This window comes from Lygodium microphyllum, chromosome 14 (genome assembly GCF_053477565.2).
Source record: "Lygodium microphyllum isolate KBCC chromosome 14, Lygodium_microphyllum_v1.1.10, whole genome shotgun sequence".
Lineage (NCBI taxonomy): Eukaryota > Viridiplantae > Streptophyta > Polypodiopsida > Schizaeales > Lygodiaceae > Lygodium > Lygodium microphyllum.
In genome coordinates, this window is record NC_141148.1 from 141787010 (window position 1) to 141809239 (window position 22230).

Below are 22230 nucleotides of genomic sequence, written 5' to 3' on the forward strand. Positions count from 1 at the left end.
TGGTCTTTCACACACGTTACGCTCCCCGATTTCTCCAATCCACAATAGTTGCACTTCTTTGATCCGTCAAAGCCCTCGTATCCCTTGATTGGAGTAACGTGCCTCCAATATGAATCCGGCGTCATGATATGATGATTAGCCTTTAGATAATGGATTATGGGAAGAAGAATAAGAACAAGAAAAATAAGAACAAAAACAAGAAAAATAAGAAGAAGAAGCCCCAAAACGCCGTTTCGGGATACTATGATAAATCTAGAGTTATCCATCACTAAGGAACAGAGGTGCTAGCTCCCTCACAAGCATCAGGTAACACTCTGGACCCTTACTTTGCTAAACCTAATTGAGTCCGCAAACTAAAGTCGGCTCTAACTAGAAAGCATCAAGGTAAAGCTACAACAACTAAGGATGGTCTACCAAGTCATCCTCCTCCATCCATTTGGTATCCATTGGTGAATAATTGTGAAACTTCACCAAGTACCTTCTGGAATCCTTACCCCTGATCTTCCGCTCTTTGTGTGCAAAAATCTGCTCTAATTTTTGGCTCTATTTTGAGATTTACCCTTTTTCTCAACCTTGGCCTTAGTGACAAGCTTGGCATCACTATCTTGGAATCTTGCATCTTTTCCACGCAGCAATGTGTCAATTGTAGTGGTAGTTTTTATAAGCTGAGATATGCTAGAAACAGTAAACTTAATGCAAAAATCCCAAATACCCTTTGGCAAACCACAAATACACTTTATCCATATGGCCTGCTTTGTGCCCCAGGCATCATGCCTATGCTGCCATACATGGGATTAGGCATTCCACTTGCATTACCCAGATACATTGGGTGTTGTGAGCCATGCATTGGCTGCTGCATACCATAGGGATTTGAGCCACACATTCCTGTATGCCGTGCCTGTCCAACCATAGCATGAAAAATGGTAACACCACCAAAGTATCCTTGTTGTCTCATGCTTGCATGTGCTTAATTACCTTGCTGCCCATGTTCCCATAGAATGGCACTACCAAGTTGGCCATGCATTTGCACTTGCTGCCCCATGGGTACCAACTGCTTGTGCTTATCACGCATTTTGGGCTCTTCCAAAGAAGGCTTAGTCATTTCCTTCGGTTGTTGTGGCTGTCCCAAAGCTGTAATAGGTGTCTTCTTCTCTTTGCCTTTGCTATCCTTCCCTAAGGCATTCACGAATTGAGAAAATTGGGGATCCTTTGCCAATTCAGCAAAAAGATTTGTTGTTGTATACATTCAATCCTTAAAGCTATCATCGAATTCTTCAGCCCCTTGCTAGTCATCAACCTCTTTATGCATTGAAGTGCCAACATTTGGGTCATTTCCCATATTTTTTGCTTGCTGTCCATGTTGAGAGTCATGCCCAATATCGGATATTACATTTTACCCTTCACTACGTGGCTGATCAAGGAGTGATGTATCCTCTCCACTTCATCCCATATCACCATGTGAAGACCTGCTTCCTCTAATTCACTGCTGAGAGCAATTTCAGCACTAATGCAATAGTCCCAAGTTGCAATCAAGTGCTATAGGCCCACCAATTCAAAGAATTTGATGGTATCCGGGCAAAGGAACCATGAAACCAGCCTTCCTTCCATGGATGGGTGGTAATTCCCTGATTATAAGTTAGTTATAGTAGCAACATTTATTATAAAACTGAGAAATACAAATTAACTCACAATCTAGGACAATGGACATCCTGTTGGACCCAAAAACTGGTGCCCCTTTTAGTATTTCTATAACTTAATTAAAGAAGAAGTTGATGTACAATGGGATTTTACCAATCCCTTTTGGTATTCCAACTCCCCTTGCTGTCCAAAATGACCAATCTAATTTATCCCTTAATTCGGGCAATCAATTAGCCTTCATCTGCTTTAATGGAAATGGAAAATGCCCCAAATTCATTGATTTCTAGCCCCTCCACTTGAATTTGATTAAAAACAACTTCAGTCTATTAAATCCAAGTCTTGGAGCTTCCAATTTTTTATATGCTTCCCAAGGCTGCTGTTAAATCGTGATTTCTACTACAAATTGGAATTTACAACAAAGAAATTTGAAATTTCTCAGCCTCTAGTAAGCTCAATGCTATAATCTTCAGAGTAAGCTGTAGAAAGGCTGGAAGATGAGAAAGAATGATAGGGAGAGAGAAATTTCACACTTTCTTCGTGAAGAACTGAAGAAAATCAATCATTTATTACTGTTACCCTATCTCAACAGCTTATAGATGCTATTGTCTACCACAGATTGGTCTTATCCTACCCTAGCTAACTCAGAAGGTCCTCGAATGGCTGCAAATAAGACCAGTAGCATCTCCTCTCTCTTGCAAGCTTTAAAGACGTTTTTTAGTCTTCCATGGGCATTTTTGCCAAGTAGCAACCTTCCCAAAAAGTTTTTTCAGTATTATCCATAATTAAATATTAATTTTTAATCTTTAAATATTAAAAATTAATTTAATAATTATTTCGGTGCCTAGAAAAATAATCTCACTAGCCAATAATTAAATAGGCTAGGCAACTTCCATTCCCAAGTATCTCTGTGGCATCTTTGACCGTGAGATTGTTGTTAGGTTCCATTAAACGCCACTTCTCTAGTATCACCAACTGACACTTATGGCCAAATGAATGACCTAGGCCAACAACTAGCACTAGATATCACCAAGTACCTATGCAACATAACTTATAGCAACTTTTTTGTTTGACATCCCATGGTTTCCTCATGTTCCGAGCTCGTAAATTTACTCTAACCCCGGTTACACCTCATATATGCAACATTTACTTAGCCATGCAATTAAAAATTAATCCACATGTTAAGTGAGGTTTCAAAAATACATGTCCTTATGACACCAATCAAAGACCATAGTCCTCCACTCCTACCATGGGTTTCAATAGACTACTCCTAGTAGGTATGAGAACCTCCTAGAAGCACCTTTCCAACTCTGTTAGCTTAGAAGAGGAAGGGCTTATGCTCCTCAAGAAGAAGAACGTTGATACATTTAGCAAGGGCTGGCTGCAGCTCCTTCAAGAAAATCAGCTTCCTGGGACCTTATCCCCACTGAAAGCAGGGGCTATTCACATTCAAGGATGTAAGGTGTATATTCATTGGAACACTCTATGTTTTGTTGGACAAGCTCTACAAGACCCATAGCATGCTACAAAGAAAGGATGACCTAAGTAATGAGTTAGTGCTATAGTGGAAATCCATCTCAAAGACAATCTCCACTCACCACCTAACGAGGTCTACACTCTTAAAAGCCCTTGTAGAGGACTTTCCATGCATACCCACCTGGAGTGAGCCCTAGATCACCAACTCCCTATACAGGGACTTTGGTACTCTGAATCAATGATCCGTCGGGCCCCCCTCAAAGCAATGACAAATGATGCTCTCCCAAGCCACCTTAGCAAGACCCATCTAAGCTGCACCACAAAATCTGAAGTAGGTGGCGTAGTTGAGCCACACATGCCAAAGAGGCCACATGGTATCCAAGATATCTCACCAAGGTCCCATGGGGAATGTGGGTGAAATCCTCATGTGGTTGCCATTCTGGCTGCCTACTGTTCCATACCCAAAGTCCATAGGACTTGAGCCAATTAATGAAGGCACGTTCCACCTACTTCTCTGCAAAATATCTCCTTGGCTGCTACAAAGGCCCGAAAGGTAAAGGGATCTTATTGATACCAAAGTAAACAAGAACATCAATAATCTGAAGCACATATTTCCAAAAATCTTCTTTCTTACCGTAGAACTTGTTGCGGCTATGTTTCCAGAATTGATTTTTTGGCCTTCATGATGATATTTTCCGAGTTTATAGAGAAGGGGAAGGGCACAAAATACACATCCTTTAGGATCCAAAATGCTTAGTGATTTATAAACTTGTGCAAAAACTGGGTCTCCAAATGAATCCTAGTAGCAACACCCATGAGATGGGCCTAGCTGCTCCTCAGTAGTTTTGGAATGGTAAGGTGGAGCTATCAGCAATCAAGATTGAAGGCTATAAGATACTCTTTACCAATTATGCACCTTAAGCACGTAGACTCAATGTTAGACATGAATGTCAAAATGATCCAATGTATGCATTGATTGGGGTAGGCACATGTATTTTCTCAACAAGACTCCTGGTCTTCTCAGGTTTTTGAGAAGCCTTACCTCCAAAGTAGACAATAATAGATCACCACATTGATATATTTCCTGGTGCTCAACATGGAGAACGTGTGTTGATTACAGAAGCTTACTAAGGTAAGATTTCATTTTCTCCCGAAGTCTAACAATTTGATTTACTGCTAGCCAGATTGAAATATTTATTCAACACCAAAGGAAAAGAAATATTTATTCAACACCAAAGTCTAATAATTCAATTGACTGCTAGCCAGATCAAAACACCAAAGGAAAAGAAATACAGAAGCAAAACCTAAATCCAACTGAATGTCATTGTGTTGATCTTGTAGTACTTACAGTCAAAGCAATCATAGGCACTTTAGGAAATTGTTTCTTCAAAATGCCTAAGTTCTTATAGTCTGGACGAAAATCATGACCCCACTGACTGCAACAATGGGCCTCCTGAAAAGAGAAAACATCATGGGAGTAAAATCAGCATCAGTAATGAAGCAGCTCACAGTGCATGGTTATTTATCGCTTATTCCAGTAGTATTATGAAAGTGCAATGCATATTGAGATCTAAACAGGTTAAAAGATAAGGAAACAAGATTCATAACGTGTGAAGTCATAACATGGTCTTTCTGCTGAACAGTGCCAATTACTTAGTTGCAAGCCTTTTCAAATTTATAAGCAAAGATTTGTGATGTGTGAGAAGTCGTAACATGTTCCTTCTGCTCAGTACTTAGCAACAAGCCTTTACAAAGTTATAACTAAGCATTTTTGTGAAAGTTAGACAATTGCCATAAAATAAAGACACTAGACAGCTGAGTTAAAAATTAAGACGCAATCAAACTACACATTCTTTGATTTCTTATTACTCAAGGAAATAGTAATTCATCCAAATTTCCAAAGAAGAGAAGAATCTTAATAAACTCATGAAAACTTTCCAGAGGTAACAATACAAAACAAGCCCTGAAAAGAACTTCAACAATACATCAACAAGATTAAGGAAGTCTAATACAAAACTGAGTAAATAGCCAGTCCAGCGGGCTGTAATTCCAAACCAAACATGAGTCCAAATGAAAAAGGTGTCAGGATCCCAAGTACAAATTAAGACATTTCTCCTCCTCATCTGCTCAAAGTCAACCTGCAGTCTCCTCCTGTGGAGTGCCCGAGTAATCTTGTTCCACATCCTAGAGAGAGTGTATGTAGGAATGTCATGTAAATCAATGGCATGAGTACATCTCACTGTCCAAATGAATAGAAATCAGCTCCCATCTGTGACAATGCCTCTCACTCCACTCTAAATGTGAGAAGTCTCATGCAAGAATAAAGCTGATGTGCTAGCCAGCAATGAGAAAGATGTGACTCTCCTATGATTCTTGTATCTACATGTTGGGCCTATGTCCGTAAACAACAAGCTACCATCCCCCAAGCCACTCTGACAGTCTCCGTTGTACCATAGAACACGATCCTAAGGGCTCTCCTCCAAACCTCCTAGGTCTGAGGGCAATTCCATAGGTTGTCTATCTCCATGGCCAAGCCACGTGCCAATTGCTAAACTCCTATGTGCTACTAGCCACAAGAAGAATGAACTCTTCTTAGGTCTAATGTTATCATTCAACCTCCTTCAAAAGTCGATTGAAGAAGGCAAAGAAATACCATCTCCAACCCAATATTGGGTAGCAGCTAGCATCCTCTAATGCTACTCATATGTATCCTCCTCCTTAACCTCCTAGTGTAACCAAGAAGGGCATGTCACAAGGTCTACCAAGAAATGGATCGCTCCCTACCCATTTATAGATCAAGATGGATAAGAGAGGGAGTTTTATGATGGATGGGAGATATAAAGAGACTACTAGTCATGATTATGTCATGTATAAGACGAGCAAAGAGTTCAACCACATACGAGATTATCAGAGTGCAAATGGGGGTGGTGGCTATGCTAGCTGGAGCCCTACTCTAAGCTGTGACTTACATATACAAATATAAGAGCTCCCTCAAGATAGATACCAATGGCTAGCATTAACTTCCTTTAGACAGGTTGTGATATAGAGGGTGACACACATTGTTGGTATGCTAAGATGAGTTCATGGATGAGTTTTCCTACTGGCCACACCCCATTCGCAGAGGAGATTATTATGATCAAAACTTCCCCCGGTCATCTACTACCATTTGGTAGCCTAATTCCAACCTTTGCCTCCATCCCAGAGCTATCGTCTGGTACCCTAGAGTTGTCGCCTACACACAGATTGCTGCATTTCCTACTGATGTCATCATTTGGTGCTGTCACTATCAGTCTAGAGCTGCCACCTTGACATTCTCTCTCGTCCCCAGGTTGTGTTTACTATTTTTGCCTACCATCCTAATTTTTTCTCTTCTCTATTTGCTCCATTTGCATCTAACAATTGTCATCCAGTTTTTCTCTCTTCTGAAGTACTTGCGTTTTTAGTCTTTCTCTCTGTTGCACTACCGTCTACTTTAGATCCAACCTTCCTTATCTGCATTTGCTAGTGTTCGATACTTGTTGGAGGCTGCCTTGCTGCAATTCGGGACGCATTCGAAGTATGACACACTCTTCAGCTCATAACCTCTACCCTAATCCTAGAGATACGAGAGTTCGAGGTTTAGTATTGACTACATAGAGTGTTTGCTGCATGAGCGTTGTATATTAAATATTCATTTACTTCATTATTCATTGTGTTCACTATTTTTGAGTTACCCTAACCCTAACCCTAACTATGTTTTGTGTTTATCAATCTGTGCTTTGTCATACAATTGGTTTTGTGTTTTCTGTGTTTAGAGCATTTCTTCATAGAGAGAACTCTTGCCAAGGGTCAGCGACAGCTTGGCTAATTAGGTGACAGCATTTATGTGGCTTTGGAGAGCAGGTGATTGCATTTAGTGCAGTTTGATCAAGGTAGCAATCAAATTGAAGGCATTTCCTATGAAGATTCTCTAATTTCTTTCTCATCTCAGCATTCTCTCACCTCACCTTCTCTAGCTTGTGCTCACTCATTCTCAGCATTTCTCAGTCATTCTCAGAAGATCTCAACCAGATTTGGTGGATAGCAATGAGAATTCTATTGTAAACCCTAAATTTCGATAAAAATTAGGCTTTAACAGCCACCTTGGGACCCATGCCATCAAACAAGGGTATCATACACTGAAATCAGCACCTGAAATTCAAGGCATTGTCAAGGATTTCAGATGCCAGCTCATCCGTTGTGAATTGGGGTAAGATTGGCTAGTTGGTGGTTCCATTAGTGCAAGTCCTAGGTGAAAATCAAGGGGCAACTGGCCAAAATCGCTTGCTGATTGTTGTACAACAAGGGGTTTTTTGGGTATCCAATGTCCGTGGAGATATGGAGAGACTAGTGCCTTACATCCTCTATCTCTTGATGGAGTGGACTGCGGAAGTAGTATCACATAGGGCTTAGGGATGCTAAAAAAGGTGTCAAGGTTGTGTGTTATTATAGGTGGAGTTGAATGACACCATAAATAATAGGGGGGAAGTGTATCATCACTTATATGGATCTCAAATGTGGGCTGCTAACTAGCACTCTAGGTAGGGATACTAGACTGTGAGGTATAATCTTCATTTGGGTAGCCATGAAGAACAAGCATTTGTGTTTTAGCAGGTAGCGGCTGTAAAGGCAGTACAAGTTGCATTTTGGCAATAAGCAGGTGCAGTATGAGCTGGATCCTTGGTGCAGGATGCACTGTTTCAGGTAGAAGCAGTTCCAGGTGGCTGAAAATGCTGACATTGGAGGAGACAGCAGATGATGCATCTCAGGCTGGAGCAGTAGCATGAAGACTGGTAGAGCAGTAGCCCAATGTAGATAATGCTGCCCAAGAAAAGTTGTGGTAGCCGCAGGATTAGTCACCAAGCTTTTAAGACAGGTTGTGGCAGCAGCTGGACTGATATGGAGGCTGGTCCTTGTTACATAGTAGGGTGGAGATGAATTATGGGATATGTTGGGATTAAGTATGAATGCCCCTATTATAGAGTTTGGGCAGGTGTATGGCTCCCCCTAAGAAATTCTTAAAGCCCATTGAATTTTGGCCCTTTTTGGGACTGTTCTCCAAGGAATATATTTGACCATGAATTTTCTTAATTACTATTGTTTTTGTCCTAATTTAGCCTTGCTTGACAGCTTGCCCTTTCATTCCAATTCTTGCATTTGGTAGCTTGATACTGCTCACTTTAATAAACAGTACTGAATTCATTAGACACGCAATGAATAGTAGAGCCAAAAATGATGCTTACAAACTCAATTATCATGTTCCCCTATGTTAAACATCAAAGTTCTTGTAACTTTTGAAAATTACATCAATAGCTATAAGCGAGAGTCGACCAGCATGGTTGCATTTTTCCAACTTTGACATGAAGCGCTTGCTTTTGGAAATCTTTTCTGGAGTCACATACAAAACTTTCAGCTGCCCCTCTCCTTTCTCAAGATATGTATAAACTGTCTTCTCTTCATCTTTTGAAGTGACTGAAGTCAATGATGCTGCCAAAATGCCTAGACTGTTGAGGCCCATTATCTGATGAAAAGGTGGTGTGTTATAAGTTCAACTTTCACTGTTGCTAATACAAAGCTTAAGAAATATAAGGTCTTTCAATTGGGGACTGCTTGTAAATAAAATTTGGATCCTTATTGTGCTTAAGCTTTGAAGCAACATATATACAGGAATAACCCATGACTTTGTAAAATAAATGTACCTGGTCTTGAATAAGTGAAAGTAATGGGCTAATGATAAGTGTGATGCCTGGGCGGAGAACTGCAGGAAGTTGATAACAAAGGCTCTTGCCACCTCCCGCAGCCATAATGACTACAACATCCCTCCCACTCATGATTGCATTCACTATCTGTGATTAAACATACAACACAGTTACAGAGTATCTTGTCATCTGCAATATACAGACTACTGCTATTATACTGTTGCTTGCAGGCATACTCTTCTTACTTTTATGTATACTTGACCCTGACTGCCTATCTTGAAGCTCTGAAGACAAAAACTAAACCTTCTGTATTCACATCAAATGCAGCTGATCATGAACACCAAGAGAGGGGATGGGAAATGAAACGGGTAGAACCCTCCCGAATGGTTATGTCTATCACTTTCTGATCAACACTTGGTCAATATAATGAGTACTAAAGATCCTATATACTTGAAAATCATCAACAAAACACCACTAAATGTTAAAAAAGGTATGGTTACTTTAGTTTAACAAGGGAAAAAACTCGTGTCACTTTCTCATTAAAAACACATAGAAACATGCATTTTATTTTGAAGTTCAAAATATTCACATCCAATTAGCCTACCACTTTTAGTGTTGTCAGTCCTGTCATCTCCCGGTTGTGAGCTCCTATCTGTTCTGATGGAGACATGGGAGTTCTAGCATTTTAGTATGTGTTTCTCCTATTTTAGACCCTTTCCCTATGTTTGTTAGTCGATTTACACCTCCTGCTAGTGCCTATCTACGGCCAATAAATTGGTCTAGGCTAAAATCTGACATTGAGTATCACCTAGTACCTATCTGACATAACTTATCACAACTTTTACCTTTGACACCCATTGCATCTTCGGGATCCTTGGCCTATTACCATGAAATAACTACCATGTGCATCACATGTGCTAAAGAACCTTGCACATTTGATTAATAACTTAATCAAATGTTATCGACGAGATTAAAGCATCTTAAAATTTCACGTCGTCATGGCAGACCCCTACAATCATTCTTGATTGCACTACATTGTGCCAAAGGAAAAGCGTATTGCACTAGAATTTCCGTAAGGCATCACAGTCACAACATTGGCCTCTGTTGTCCAACCATGTCATATGCTCCAAACCTGCTGAAAATTTCCAACGAGCATATACATAACATAAAACTAAAAATCACTCTAGAACTATTGCTAGAGCTGACTTCAAAACCACAATAAAGCATATTTTCAACATAAACCATGGCTGAAACTCCCAATGGCATTTACTCACATGCTTTTGTCCATGGAACCAGCTGTAAACCATTGAAAACTAAGCATAATCTGATCGTAAATTGACCACTTGCTGATCTAAGAATTGATCACAAACTGCTGCAAATGTGATCCCAAACTGATCACAAACTGATTGCAAAAACTGACCACCAATTGATGCAAAAAAACTCGTGCAAAACTTATCCCAAAAATGACCATAAAGAGTTCTCACTCTGATCAAAAACTGAGTTGAAACTTATCAGAATTTTATCTAAAACTAAGGCAGACACTCGTGCCCATGAACTGATCCCACACTCATGCAAAAGAATAGTCTTAGAACCATGGCAAAACCACACTCATCTGCCTACATTTCACATGACTAGTACACAGAGTAGTGACCCCATGGCAAACATACTATCAACACAATACCTTGAATGCATGCTGAATACATCCGAGATCCACTACATACAAGAGTTGTCCACAATAGGAGGAGTGGAAGTGCTACCTCTCCCTTGAGCATCAAGTTATACTCCACATCCCTGCTCTGTTGAACCTGACCAAGCCCGAACTGAAGTCGGTTGTAACTGAAAGGCATCGAGGTAAAGCTGCAACAACTGACAATGGTCTGCCAACTCATCCTCTTCCATCCACTTTGCATCTATTGGTGAAACAATGCTAAAGCTTCATCAAGAAGCATAAGGAAACTTTACCTCTAGCTTTACTTGCCTTAAAACCTTCACTAGGTTGTAAGCATTTCTTCCCCTTCAACATTGCAATACTTTATACTTTCACATTGCTATAATTCCAACTTAACTAATATGCAACATTCCATCCAGTTGACTAGCCCCTTATGTGTACTTGACATGCTAGGAGCACCACATGCATCACGAAACATTCTTGTTTACATACTTTGGACTAGTGCAATATGACTATCCATGGGAATTTGCATACTACCAATCATACCAAGATACATCTTCCTATATATTGCATGCATTACTAGCTATATTTTTCCTCATGACCAACGCTATACAAAGCATCTACATGACTAGCATTAATAGCATGAGGTACAACCACAGTGAACTACATACACACATTGCCAAACTTGACACTTTGTGCCACGACATCATGCCAACATTGTTATACATGGGATTATACATATTACCAACCATACCCAGATACATTATCATGGCTAACCCATCATTACATACATACCCTACTATCCAAAAAGCATTGGATTGGCACTTTCAAGTTGGCCTTGCTATGCACCAATTGCTCCTTCCCATGGCCAAAACGGTGGCATGTTGTCTTGGTGCGTGCCATACAAGCTCGAGGAGGGAAAGATGGAGAAAGACAGAGATTGGGGGTGTGAGAATGGAGAAAGCAAAGAAAGAAATATGTGAAAATGAGACGAAGAATGAACTTTTAACCCGTTTAAATCCCAAAACCGATTTAATGCAACTTCATATGCACTGTCCATTGTGTGATTGTAAATCCATAACCTTTTATCAGAATGCAATGAAACTTTACACACCCACTCGTTAGATGGCCAAGAATCCAAGTTTCTTTTTTTTTGGAAAAAAAAGGCCTAGAGACCCTTGGTCTGAAGTGTGGTATCTGGAGCCACTTTCCTAGGCTCGGTGGAGCATCATTTGCTTATGCTCACTGCTCACATTTGGAACATCGTGCTGATGTATTGGCTCTTCCTTCGGTGCATCTTGCTATCCTGAACATCTTAAAGACAATTTCCTCGTATTGCCTTTACCACCCTCCTTTAAGGGATTCAAAAAGTATATGAACAAAGGATAATTTGCCAATTCCACAAATATTCTAATTGTTTCTTGAAGACAATTTCCTCGTCTTGCCTTTACCACCCTCCTTTAAGGGATTCTGTACATGAACTAAGGATAATTTGTCAATTCCACAAACATTTTAACTGTTGTAATCAGCTGCATCTTTAAAATGGTCATCAAATTCCTCTTACTCTTGCAGGTCATCAGCTTCTGAAGGCCTAGGAAGGACCCACATTTTGGTCTAAACCAACATTATCAACTAGTTGTCCATGTTGCCTGCCTTATCCAAGATTGGGCATTGCATTTTCCCCAACAATTTGTGAATTATCAAATCGAGAGGCATCATCCTTGCTTGATCTCATCTCACAATCTGTAGACATTCTTGCTGTAATGCTTAGCTAAATACAATTTCAAGACTAAAGCATTGCTTTTGACCTTCAATCAAGTGCCTCAAGCCCAACAATTCAAGAGAATTAATGGTATCTCAACAATGAAACCATGAAACTAACCTTCTTTCTCAGATAGGGTAGTAAATAACCTAATTTAACACTAATTACAACAAGTATAAAATTCACATAAATTGAAATGTATGCTTTACCACTTTAATCTTAGACATTGGACACCATGTTGGCCCCAGAATTGGCACCCCTTGCAGTAGTTCTTTATCTTCTATTGCAAATGGAAGGAGTACAACTAAGATCCTCTAAGCTCCTCCACTAACCCAATTGTCTCTTGCTGTCAAAATTGACCACCAAGCCTCCAAACCAATTTGTCCCTTGGTTTGCTTGGGAATTGGCCTTTACCTTGCTCCTTAAAGACAAATTCAACCCCAAATCTCATACTACCTAGCTAGCCTCTTAAATTTCCTTGAAATTCCTCAATTTCAGCTATTGGAATTCAAGTCCTATTCCCTCAATTCTGAGCATGCATCACGCGGCGATTGTCAAACCCTAATTTCTACTATAAATTAGGGCTTACAACAAAGATTGACTGAAATCTCCTCCTATGATGGCTCAAACTACTGGAAAATACTGAGATAACTTCAGAGATGGTTCGAGAATGAGAGAGAGATAAATTTCACAGTTTCATCGCGAGAAACGCACAAAGGCTACTATTGTCCTCTTCAAACAGCTATGGAATAACACTCAAAGGCTACTATTGTCCTCTTCAAACAGCCATGGAATGGGCTACTGAGGACTCCAAATTGTTGTCACAAGCTATAGCATTGATTCCTAGCGGCTGCAAATCACATCACCAGAATCTCCCTGCTCTCTAATAGCCTTTTTCTCTCTCATAATGGCTAGAATAGACTTTTTCTACCCCTAAAAACGTTTTTCCCATTTGCACGAACAAGTTTTACCAAGTGGCAACCTTTTAATCCCATTTTGCAACATTATCCAAATTATTAAATTAATTTTTAAAATATTATTTTAAAAATTAATTTAACAATTATTCTAGTACTTAAAAATTTAATTCCACTTGCCAATTTGTCTTCCAAGAATCCTTGAGTAGTTATTGACCATTAGATCAACATTAATTAATTAATTAATACCTAGACTCTAATGTCACCACCACTGATATTCGTGGCCAATAAATTGGTCTAGGCCAAAATCTAACATCAAGTACCACCTAGTACCTGTCAGACATAACTTATCATAACTTTTGTCTTTGATATCTATTGCATTCTCGAGGTCCTTGGCCTGTTACCATGAAAGAACTCCCATGTGCATCATATGTGCTAAACAACATTGCACATTTAATTAATAACTTAAACAAATGTCATAGGCAAGATTAAAGCATCTTAAAATTTCACATCCCCATGGCATTTTCCTACTTCCCAATGATTGTTTGTGCCTAGCAACAATCCTTGACTGTAGACAACATCTTCTGGGTATACTCAACAATCTTTTTCGTGCAAGCGGCACATCTACATCTTGATTGTAGTTGGCTTCTATTAGCAGATATGTCAGTTCATTGTTCAGTCAGTGCATGCTAGAGAGAGTTGGTGTCATGAGGACATGTAATTTTGAAACCTCACTAAATATGTGGATTAATTGTTAATCACATGGTTAAGTAAATGTTACACATGTGAGGTGTAATCGGAATTAAAGAAAATTTACGAGCCCGAGACCCAAGGAAATCACAGGATGTCAAAGGAAAAAGTTTCTATAAGTTATTGTTGCACAGGTACTTGGTGGTATCTGGTCCCAATTGTTGGCCTAGGTCATTCATTTGGCCATAAGTGTCAGTTTTGGTAACACTATAGAAGTGGCGTTTAATGGTATCTAACGTCAATCTGATGGTCAAAGATGGTGCAGATACACTCGAGAGTGGAAGATGCCTATCCAATTTAATTATTGGCCAATCAGATTATTTTTCAGGGCACCGAAATAATTATTTGATTGATTTTCAATATTTAAAGACTAAAAATTAATATTTAATTATGGATAATGCTGGAAAAACCATTTGGAAAGGCTACCACTTGTCAAAAATACCCATGCAAGACTGAAAAACGTCTTTAGAGACTGGAGAGGCATTTTTTGTATATTCAACCTGCAAAAGAGAGAGAGAGAGAGAGAGAGAGAGAGAGAAGATGTTGTTGGTCTGATTTACAGCCATTGGAGGACCTTCTGAGACAGCCAGAGGCTAAAGAAGACCAATCAACAGCAAGTGAGAGCATCTACAGGCTGTCGAGACTATGTAGCAATAATAAATGACTGATTTTCTTCAATTATTTGCATCTACAAACTGTTGAGACAGGGTAGCAGCAGTAAAATGACATATTTTCTTCAGTTCTTTGCGAAGAAACTCTGAATTTTCTCTCTCTATAGCTTTCTCTCTTATCTCCCAACCATTTCACATCCTTGCTCCGAAGATCTCAATATTTGGACCCTTGGAGACTGAGAAATTGCAGATTTCTCTGCTGTAAACCCTAATTTAGGGTAGAAATTAGGGTTTAGCAACAACCTCGAGAAGCGTGCCAAAAATTGAAAGCTCCAAGACTTGGATTTTTTAGGACTGAAGGTGAATTTCAGCTAAATTCAGATGGAGGACTAGCCAGCCATTGAATTTGGGGCATTTCCATCGTCTATGAAGTGGGTGAAGGCCAATCAAGTGCCCGAATCAAGGGGCAAAATAGATTGAAGACTTGTTTGTCACTTTGGATAGCAAGGGGAGTTTGGATTGCTAAGAGGATCGGGAGAATCCCATTGTAAATCAACTTTTTCTTCAATAAAGCTAAAGAGATACCGAAAGCGGCACCAATTTTGGGGCCAATTGGGTGTGCATTGTCCAAGATCAGTAGGTAAATTTGTATTTTCAGATTTGCATTAATTGTTTACTGTTGTAATTAAGTTGTAATCAAGGATTTACCACCCATCCACGGAAGGAAGGCTGGTTTCATGGTTTCATTGCTAGGATACCATCAAATCCTTTGAATTGGTGGGCCCCTGGTACTTGATTGCAACTTGGGACTATTGCATTACTGCTGAAATTGTTCTCAACAGTGAATTACAGCAAGCATGTCTTCACATGGTGATATGGGATCAAGTGGAGAGGATGCATTACTCCTTGGTCAATCACGTGGTGAAGGGGGAAATACAATGACTGATGTTGGGCATGGTTCTCAGCATGGACAGCATGCTGAAAATGTGGGAAATATCCCAAATGTTGGCACTTCAATGCATAAAGAGTCCGATGACCAGCAAGGGGCTGAAGAATTTGATGATAGCTTAGAGAGTCAAATGCGTACAGCAGCAAATCTTTTTGCGGAATTGGCAAAGGATCCCCAGTTTACTCGATTCTTGAATGCCCCAAAGAAGGATAGCAAAGGTAAAGAGAAGAAGACACCTTCTACTTCGAGACAGCCACAAGAACTGAAGGAAATGCCTAGGCCTTCTTTAGAAGAGCCCAAAATGCCTAATGAGCACAAACAATTGGTATCAGTCGGGCAGCAAGTACAAATGCATAGCCAACTTGGTACTGCCAATTCATGGGAAGCAAGGAAATTATGCATATGCAAGCATGGGACAGCAAGGATACTTTGGTGGTGGTACCATTTTTCATGCTATGATTGGACAGGCACCACATGGGAATGTATGGCACAAATCCCTATGGTATGCAGCAGCCAATGCATGGCTCACAACACCCGATGTATCCGGGTAATGCAAGTGGAATGTCCAATCCCATGTATGGCAGCATAGGCATGATACCTGGGGTACAAAGTGGGCCATATGGATATGTGTTGGCATCCTCAGGGACTGTTGGAGCACAAGGATTTGGTGTTGGTCATGTAGGTACTTCAGATAGTGCTAGTTTTTATGCAAATACAGCCAATGCACCCTTTGTGCAACAGCCCATTTACGATAACTTGACTCCCATAGGTCCCCCGAAGGACTACGATGAAGATGGCAAAAGCGTGAAGTTTGAGCCTTTCAGTGGTGCACAAGATAGGCTAAAAGCACTTGTTTTTATTCAACAGTTTGTTGCATCCTATTTTGAAGGCAACTTCACAGAGGCATCTAAGATACACGAGGCGGCCACATTTTTTAAGGGAAATGCATTGCAGTGGTGGTCTACAGTTCTTATTCAAGGGAAGTCACCTACCACTTGGGTCTAGTTCAAGCAAATGTTTGCTTCAAATTGGTTGACAAGTACCTTTGAAGTAGACATTATGACAGCTTGGAATTAGTTGAATTCCAAAGATTGCAAGAACTGGGAGCAATATAATAAGAAGTTTTGGGATACATTGCTGCCTATTACTTCTTATCGCCCCGTACCCCTTCATGAGCAAGTGGAAAAATATGTTTGTGAGCTACCCAAAGGAATCAGGAATTTTTGCATTAAATCCACTGTGTCTAGCATGTCTCACCTTATAGAGACTGCTGCTACAACCGATGCTTTGCTGCGTGGGAAGGATTCGGGCTTCCTAGAGAGTGGAGAGAAGCCGAATAAAAAGTTGTTTAAGGCTAAGAAAAGGGGCAGATCTGAAAATCAGCCTGAAAAGAGGCCAAAATAACAGAAAAAGGGCTCGAAAACATTGGCACGACGTAGGGAGCTGATGGCTGCAAATAAATGCTATATTTGTGAACAGGAAAGGCATATGGCACGCAGCTGTTCTAATAAACAGCAAGCTGAAAAGGATGATAATAAGGGAAAGAAAGGCAAAACCACTGCTGGTTTAGTGCTTGATGTAGTGGCAAATTAGCCTAATCAAGATATTACTGAACTTTGCAGGACATGGGGCAAAATCAGAGATCAGCATGCATTGATTTTTCTTGATCTAGGGGCATGGTCAAATTTCATCTCTCTTGATATGGCTGACCGTCTAGGCATCAAAGAGGATGAGATGGGGCCCATGGGTGAGATTGGTATGGCATGCAAGGGACAAGCAGAGCTGGTCACTCCTATCATTGGAAAGCTTCGTTTGCACATTCAAAGTTATGTGGACAACGAAGAGTTCTTTATTGCTCCATTGGAAGGATGTGATGTCTTGCTTGGTATGCCTTGGTGTCATCGTGTGCATGCAGTGTTGATTCTCATAATAAGATTGTGACCCTCTTCCATAGAGGCAAAGTTCATAGTTTGGATGTAAAATTGAAAGGGGAATCTGTCCCTATTGTATCTACTTCTGCTATTTCCAAAGTAATGAAAAATCATCTTTCAGCTTACTAAGAGAGCAGCTGATTGTCATAGACGTGCTTTGCACTTTGCAGAGGGAGATTATGTATTGCTACAATTTGAAAAGGCATGGCTGATAAAGATGAAGGGCAAAGAGCGATTGTATCCAAAGCTGTCTATGAGATACTATGGGCCATTTCAAGTATTGGAGAAGATCAACGATGTGGCATATCAGCTGAAATTACCTCCACATTGGCGGATACACAATGCCTTTCATATCAGTTTGTTGAGGCCTTTTCATGGTGATGTGCCAGAGGATATGTCTACTGAAATTCAGCCTGAGGTTGAGAAGCTAGATGAGATTTCGATACCTAAGTAACTTTTGGCACATAAGAAAAGAAATGTCAAACATAAGGGTTCCAAAAGGTACTTCGTGAAGTTTCAGAATTATTCACCAATGGATCCCAAATGGATGGAGGAGGATGACTTAGCAGACCATCCTCAGTTGTTGCAGCTTTACCTTGATGCTTTCCAATTAGAGCCAACTTTAGTTCAGGCTCAATCACGTTCAGCAGAGCAAAGGTCCAAAGTATTACCTAATGCTTGTGAGGGAGCTAGCATCTCCGCTCCTCAGTAATGGACAGCTCTCGTATGTAGTGGATATCGGATGTATTCAACATGCATCCAAGGTACTGCGTTGACAGTATGTTTGCCATGAGATCACTACCTAGTGTACTAGTCACTGTGAGATGTATACAGATGAGCATGAGTTACACCCGAGCACTGGAACTATACTTTTGCATCATCTTATGATCAATTCAGCATGAATTTTGCCTCAATTTTGAGACAAAAATTCTGATCAGTTTCAGCTCAATTTTTGATCAACTTGAGAACCGTTTATGGTCACTTTTTGGATCAGTTTTTGCATTGATTGCTAGTCAGCTTTCGCAATGAATTTGTGATCAGTTTGGGGTCACATTTGCAACAGTTTGTGATCAGTTCTCAGATCAGTAAGTGATCAGTTTATTATCAGATTATGCTCAATTTTCAATGGTTTACATATAGTTCCATGGACAACAACATATGTTATGATGCCATTGATGTTTTAGCCATGGTTTATGCTTGGTTATGCTATGCTATGGTTTGGTTTTGCCACATGAGTTGAGCTCATGAGAAATGGACATGTCACATGATAATATGGCAATGTTTTTTAGATTCTTTGTGAGTCTTATGTTATGTTATGTTGGCTGGTAATTTTCAACATATATTGAGCATATGGAATGGTTGAACAGCAATGCGCAATATTGTGTTGACTATGATGCCCTATGGAAATTCCATATAGTCATCATGCATCATCTGACAAGTTCTAGTAAAGGGAGAGGAGCAAATGCCAATGCCTTCACAGTCGGTGACTCACATTGATTCTATACTGTCTCATATCTTGGTTTATAGATTCCATTTCCTAAGTATCTCTTCGCTTCTAAGTTCTTTGTGCAATGTTCTTTTCTTTTGCAGTGTTTCTCTTTCTCTTTCCTTTGTCTTTGGTGTTCAGCAGTCTATTACAACAATTTTCCACGTTTCCATCACTACATCCACTTCTAACATGGTATTCGATTGAATGATCATTGTTCTTATTGCTGTTTTATACTGTTTCAGGTCTGAGTTTTGGCTTTTTGTCTACTGATTTGACTTGCTTTTGACTTTTGTGCCTGATTTACAGCTTGGGCGACCATCTTCTGATCACTTTCAGCATGTTTCATCTGCATTTTGCAGACAGCCATTTGCATTTTCAGCTTTCGGGCGCCTTTTTCAAGGGTAGGGACCTATTCTTGACCCTTCCACGACAGCATTTTGGTGTCTGATGCTTGCAATTTTTCTAATCCACCTGCATTTTACTTTTTTTCTTCTGTGTAGTCATGTTCTCATCACTATATGCTAGTTCTTGTTGATCTTTTCTCTGTGTGTTTTCTTTACTACTTTGAGCTCGTGCAATCCTTGTGAGTCTGTATTTTTGGCATACTTTATCTCCCTCCTCATGGCTCCTCCAGCATCTCTCGATAGGCAACATGCAAGCATTATTTACTCATCCACGAGTGTTATGTCGGAGACTTACTGTGTTCAACTTCAGGTTTCTGTGAGGATGCTCTCTCTTTGTGCTTAGATGCTCCAATTTCAGAGAGGGGTGCCATACAAAGGAAGAAGAAGTCTCCCTGCTATTATTGTGGCAAGAAGGGACACCTCAGCAAGGACTGCCGGACATTAGCAACTTTACAGCAGGAGCAAACAGTGACGAAGGGTGAGGACTCTCTCAGTGAGTCTTCCTTATCTCCAAGTCTAGGTTTAGGCTCCAGCTATGTGGACCTGACAATGGTTGTAGGGGCCTCCCTTCTAGGTTGCTAGTAGAGATGATACGGTCATCCCTCACAACTCTCCCGTGCTAGAGAAAGAGTGTGAGGGGTTGGTGCGATGGGGTTGGAGAGCCTCATCTATATAGGTATACAGGTGCACACATTCCCGAGAGGGGTTTTCCTCACATATCAACCGAAGTGTGGCAAGTTCAAACCCTTGAGCTCGGATTGACATCCAGATTCATGATGAGTTGGATATTTGATAGAGAGGGGGATTGGCTCCTAGCCCGAGCTCACATGAGGAGACACTTAGCGGTCTGGCCAAAGGCGTGGTCACATATGTTCAAAGGCATTTTCAACAAGTTGGTCTTGTATGCTACTACGAGACATTCTTAACAGCACCTTGGTGGTGGCTTGCGCACCCACTGCTTGGGTATCCATGGTTCTACTCTAGTGGTCCTTGTTGTATGTACTATGATGGGATATTATCATTGTATATTGTATTGTATCAGATCACCCATGATCTGAGAGAGGGTGTTACCAGATATCTCACTTCATGGCTAAGTCTATGCATACCACAGAGGGCTGGGTACATTCTATATATTTTAGGCATTTTTTATTTGCCATTTTGATCATGTTTATAGCATTTACTACTAGCCGACCTGCTGCCATTTATGGCATTATTTTTTGCCTATTTACTCAGGGTCCTCCACAGTCATTACGCATCATCTATCATTCATCATGTGACAAGTTCTGGTGGAGAGAAAGAAACAGATGCCAATGCCTTCATAGCCAATGACTCACATTGGTTTTCTATTGTCTCATATCTTGGTATATGGATTCCATTATCCAAGTATCTCTTTGCTTCTAAGCTCTTTGCGCAGTGTTCTTTTCTTTTGCAATGTTTCTCTTTCTCTTTCTCTTTCCTTTGTTGTTGAGTATTTTACTCACGCCTCACTTACGCCTACGCTCACATAGGAGTGTCGGTGATCAATAGGACACTAGGACATTTTTACTCTCGGTAGGAGAGGTTTTGCCCCCCTGACTTATGGTATTATTTCGTATGTACTTATGACACACACTTACGGGCACTTATCGTGTTCGGGTATGAACACCCCCTACAACCCTAAGGTTTAAGGGTTGTACCTTGTACTTTCAGCTAACACTCTTCAGTCTATTGTATTGGGTGTCATGCTTCACTCTCACACTGTCTACTGATTTCTGCGCTGAGCTTTGATCTTGCCTCCATCTCACATTTGTCTCTTGTGTTCAATAGCCTATTACAACAGTTTTCCACATTTCCATCACCACATCCATTTCTGATAACTTCCTCCTATTTCAATGCTGTTGACAGTCAAAATGCAACTTTTCTGGGTGTTTGCAAGATTCATGTTAGTAGCCATGTGTGTCTCGTACAGTCGTCTCTTGCATGTGAACGTCAATCTAAGTAAGACAAGGACATTAGGAGCTCTGACATTGTATTTATCTATCATTTAATGTGTTTTAAACACTTTAGATGGAGGGCACATTAGTGCATTTCTTTTTGGGCACTTTTGGCTATTTTTAGGGGTTTTACTATATTCAAGGTTTTGCCTTTTTTTTGCTTATATATAGGTGGCTTGTCCTCCCAATCTCATTATCCATCATTGATCCTGATTCCTTTGTGATCAGCCAACACTCCTCATTCTCTCATCCCCTTGCTACCGTTTGGCATCCACATTGATGCATAGAGTTGCATGTTGTGAAGAAAATACCCTAACACAAAAACACAAATAACACCGTACGACAAAGCACAGACTAATAGAAGAACATGGTTAGGGTTAGAGTAACTCAGAGACAATGAACACAGAGAATGAATTAAGTGATATGATTATTGAATCTACAATGCTCATGCAGCAAACACACTATGTAGTAAATGAATACTATACCTCGAACTCCTGTATCTCAAGGATCTGGGCAAGGGTAATGAGCTCGAGGGTGTGTCGTACTTCAAACACATCCCGAATCGCAACAAGGCAGCCTCCAAATATCAAACACCAACAACCGCAGCCAAGGAAAGCTGGATCTAATGCAGACGGCAGTGCAGGAGAGAGAAAGACTAAAAACGCAAATGAGGAGAGAGAAGCAAACACAGGCTGCAGGAGAGAGAAAACAGCAAACACAAGTTGCAGGATGATGGCGACAGCTGGAGAAGAGAGAAAATCTGCAGGTGAGCAACTGGGGCCTGAAAATGCAGCAGTATGTTGCCCCTTCCTCTACTGCTTTCTAGTCTAGGTGATGTAGTCATCCCTCACGACTCTCTGATGCTAGAGAGGGAGAGGGAGAGTGAGAGGGTGCTGAGATGGGGCAGCCAAACTTCATCTATACAAGTATACACGTGTACATGTTCCAAA

The 22230-nt window shown here is 40.4% G+C and overlaps 1 protein-coding gene across 4 annotated transcripts in view; it reads right to left on the reverse strand.

Moving 5' to 3' along the window:
• Nucleotides 1-22230, reverse strand: part of LOC148026178 (ATP-dependent DNA helicase Q-like 2) — a 133729-nt gene that overhangs the window by 60762 nt on the left and 50737 nt on the right. For 3 of the 4 annotated variants that reach the window (XR_015693196.1, XM_087693461.1, XM_087693462.1), the window contains exons 3-5: nt 8829-8975; nt 8435-8650; nt 4460-4564 (exon numbers count right to left, since the gene is read on the reverse strand). Coding sequence is in view for 3 of the 4 variants with exons in the window: in XM_087693461.1 (XP_087549587.1) it covers nt 4460-4564; nt 8435-8650; nt 8829-8975 (468 nt within the window). In the remaining variant the exon portion in view is untranslated. The remainder of the gene's footprint in view (nt 1-4459; nt 4565-8434; nt 8651-8828; nt 8976-22230) is intronic. The other variant, XM_087693463.1, reaches the window with a different exon arrangement.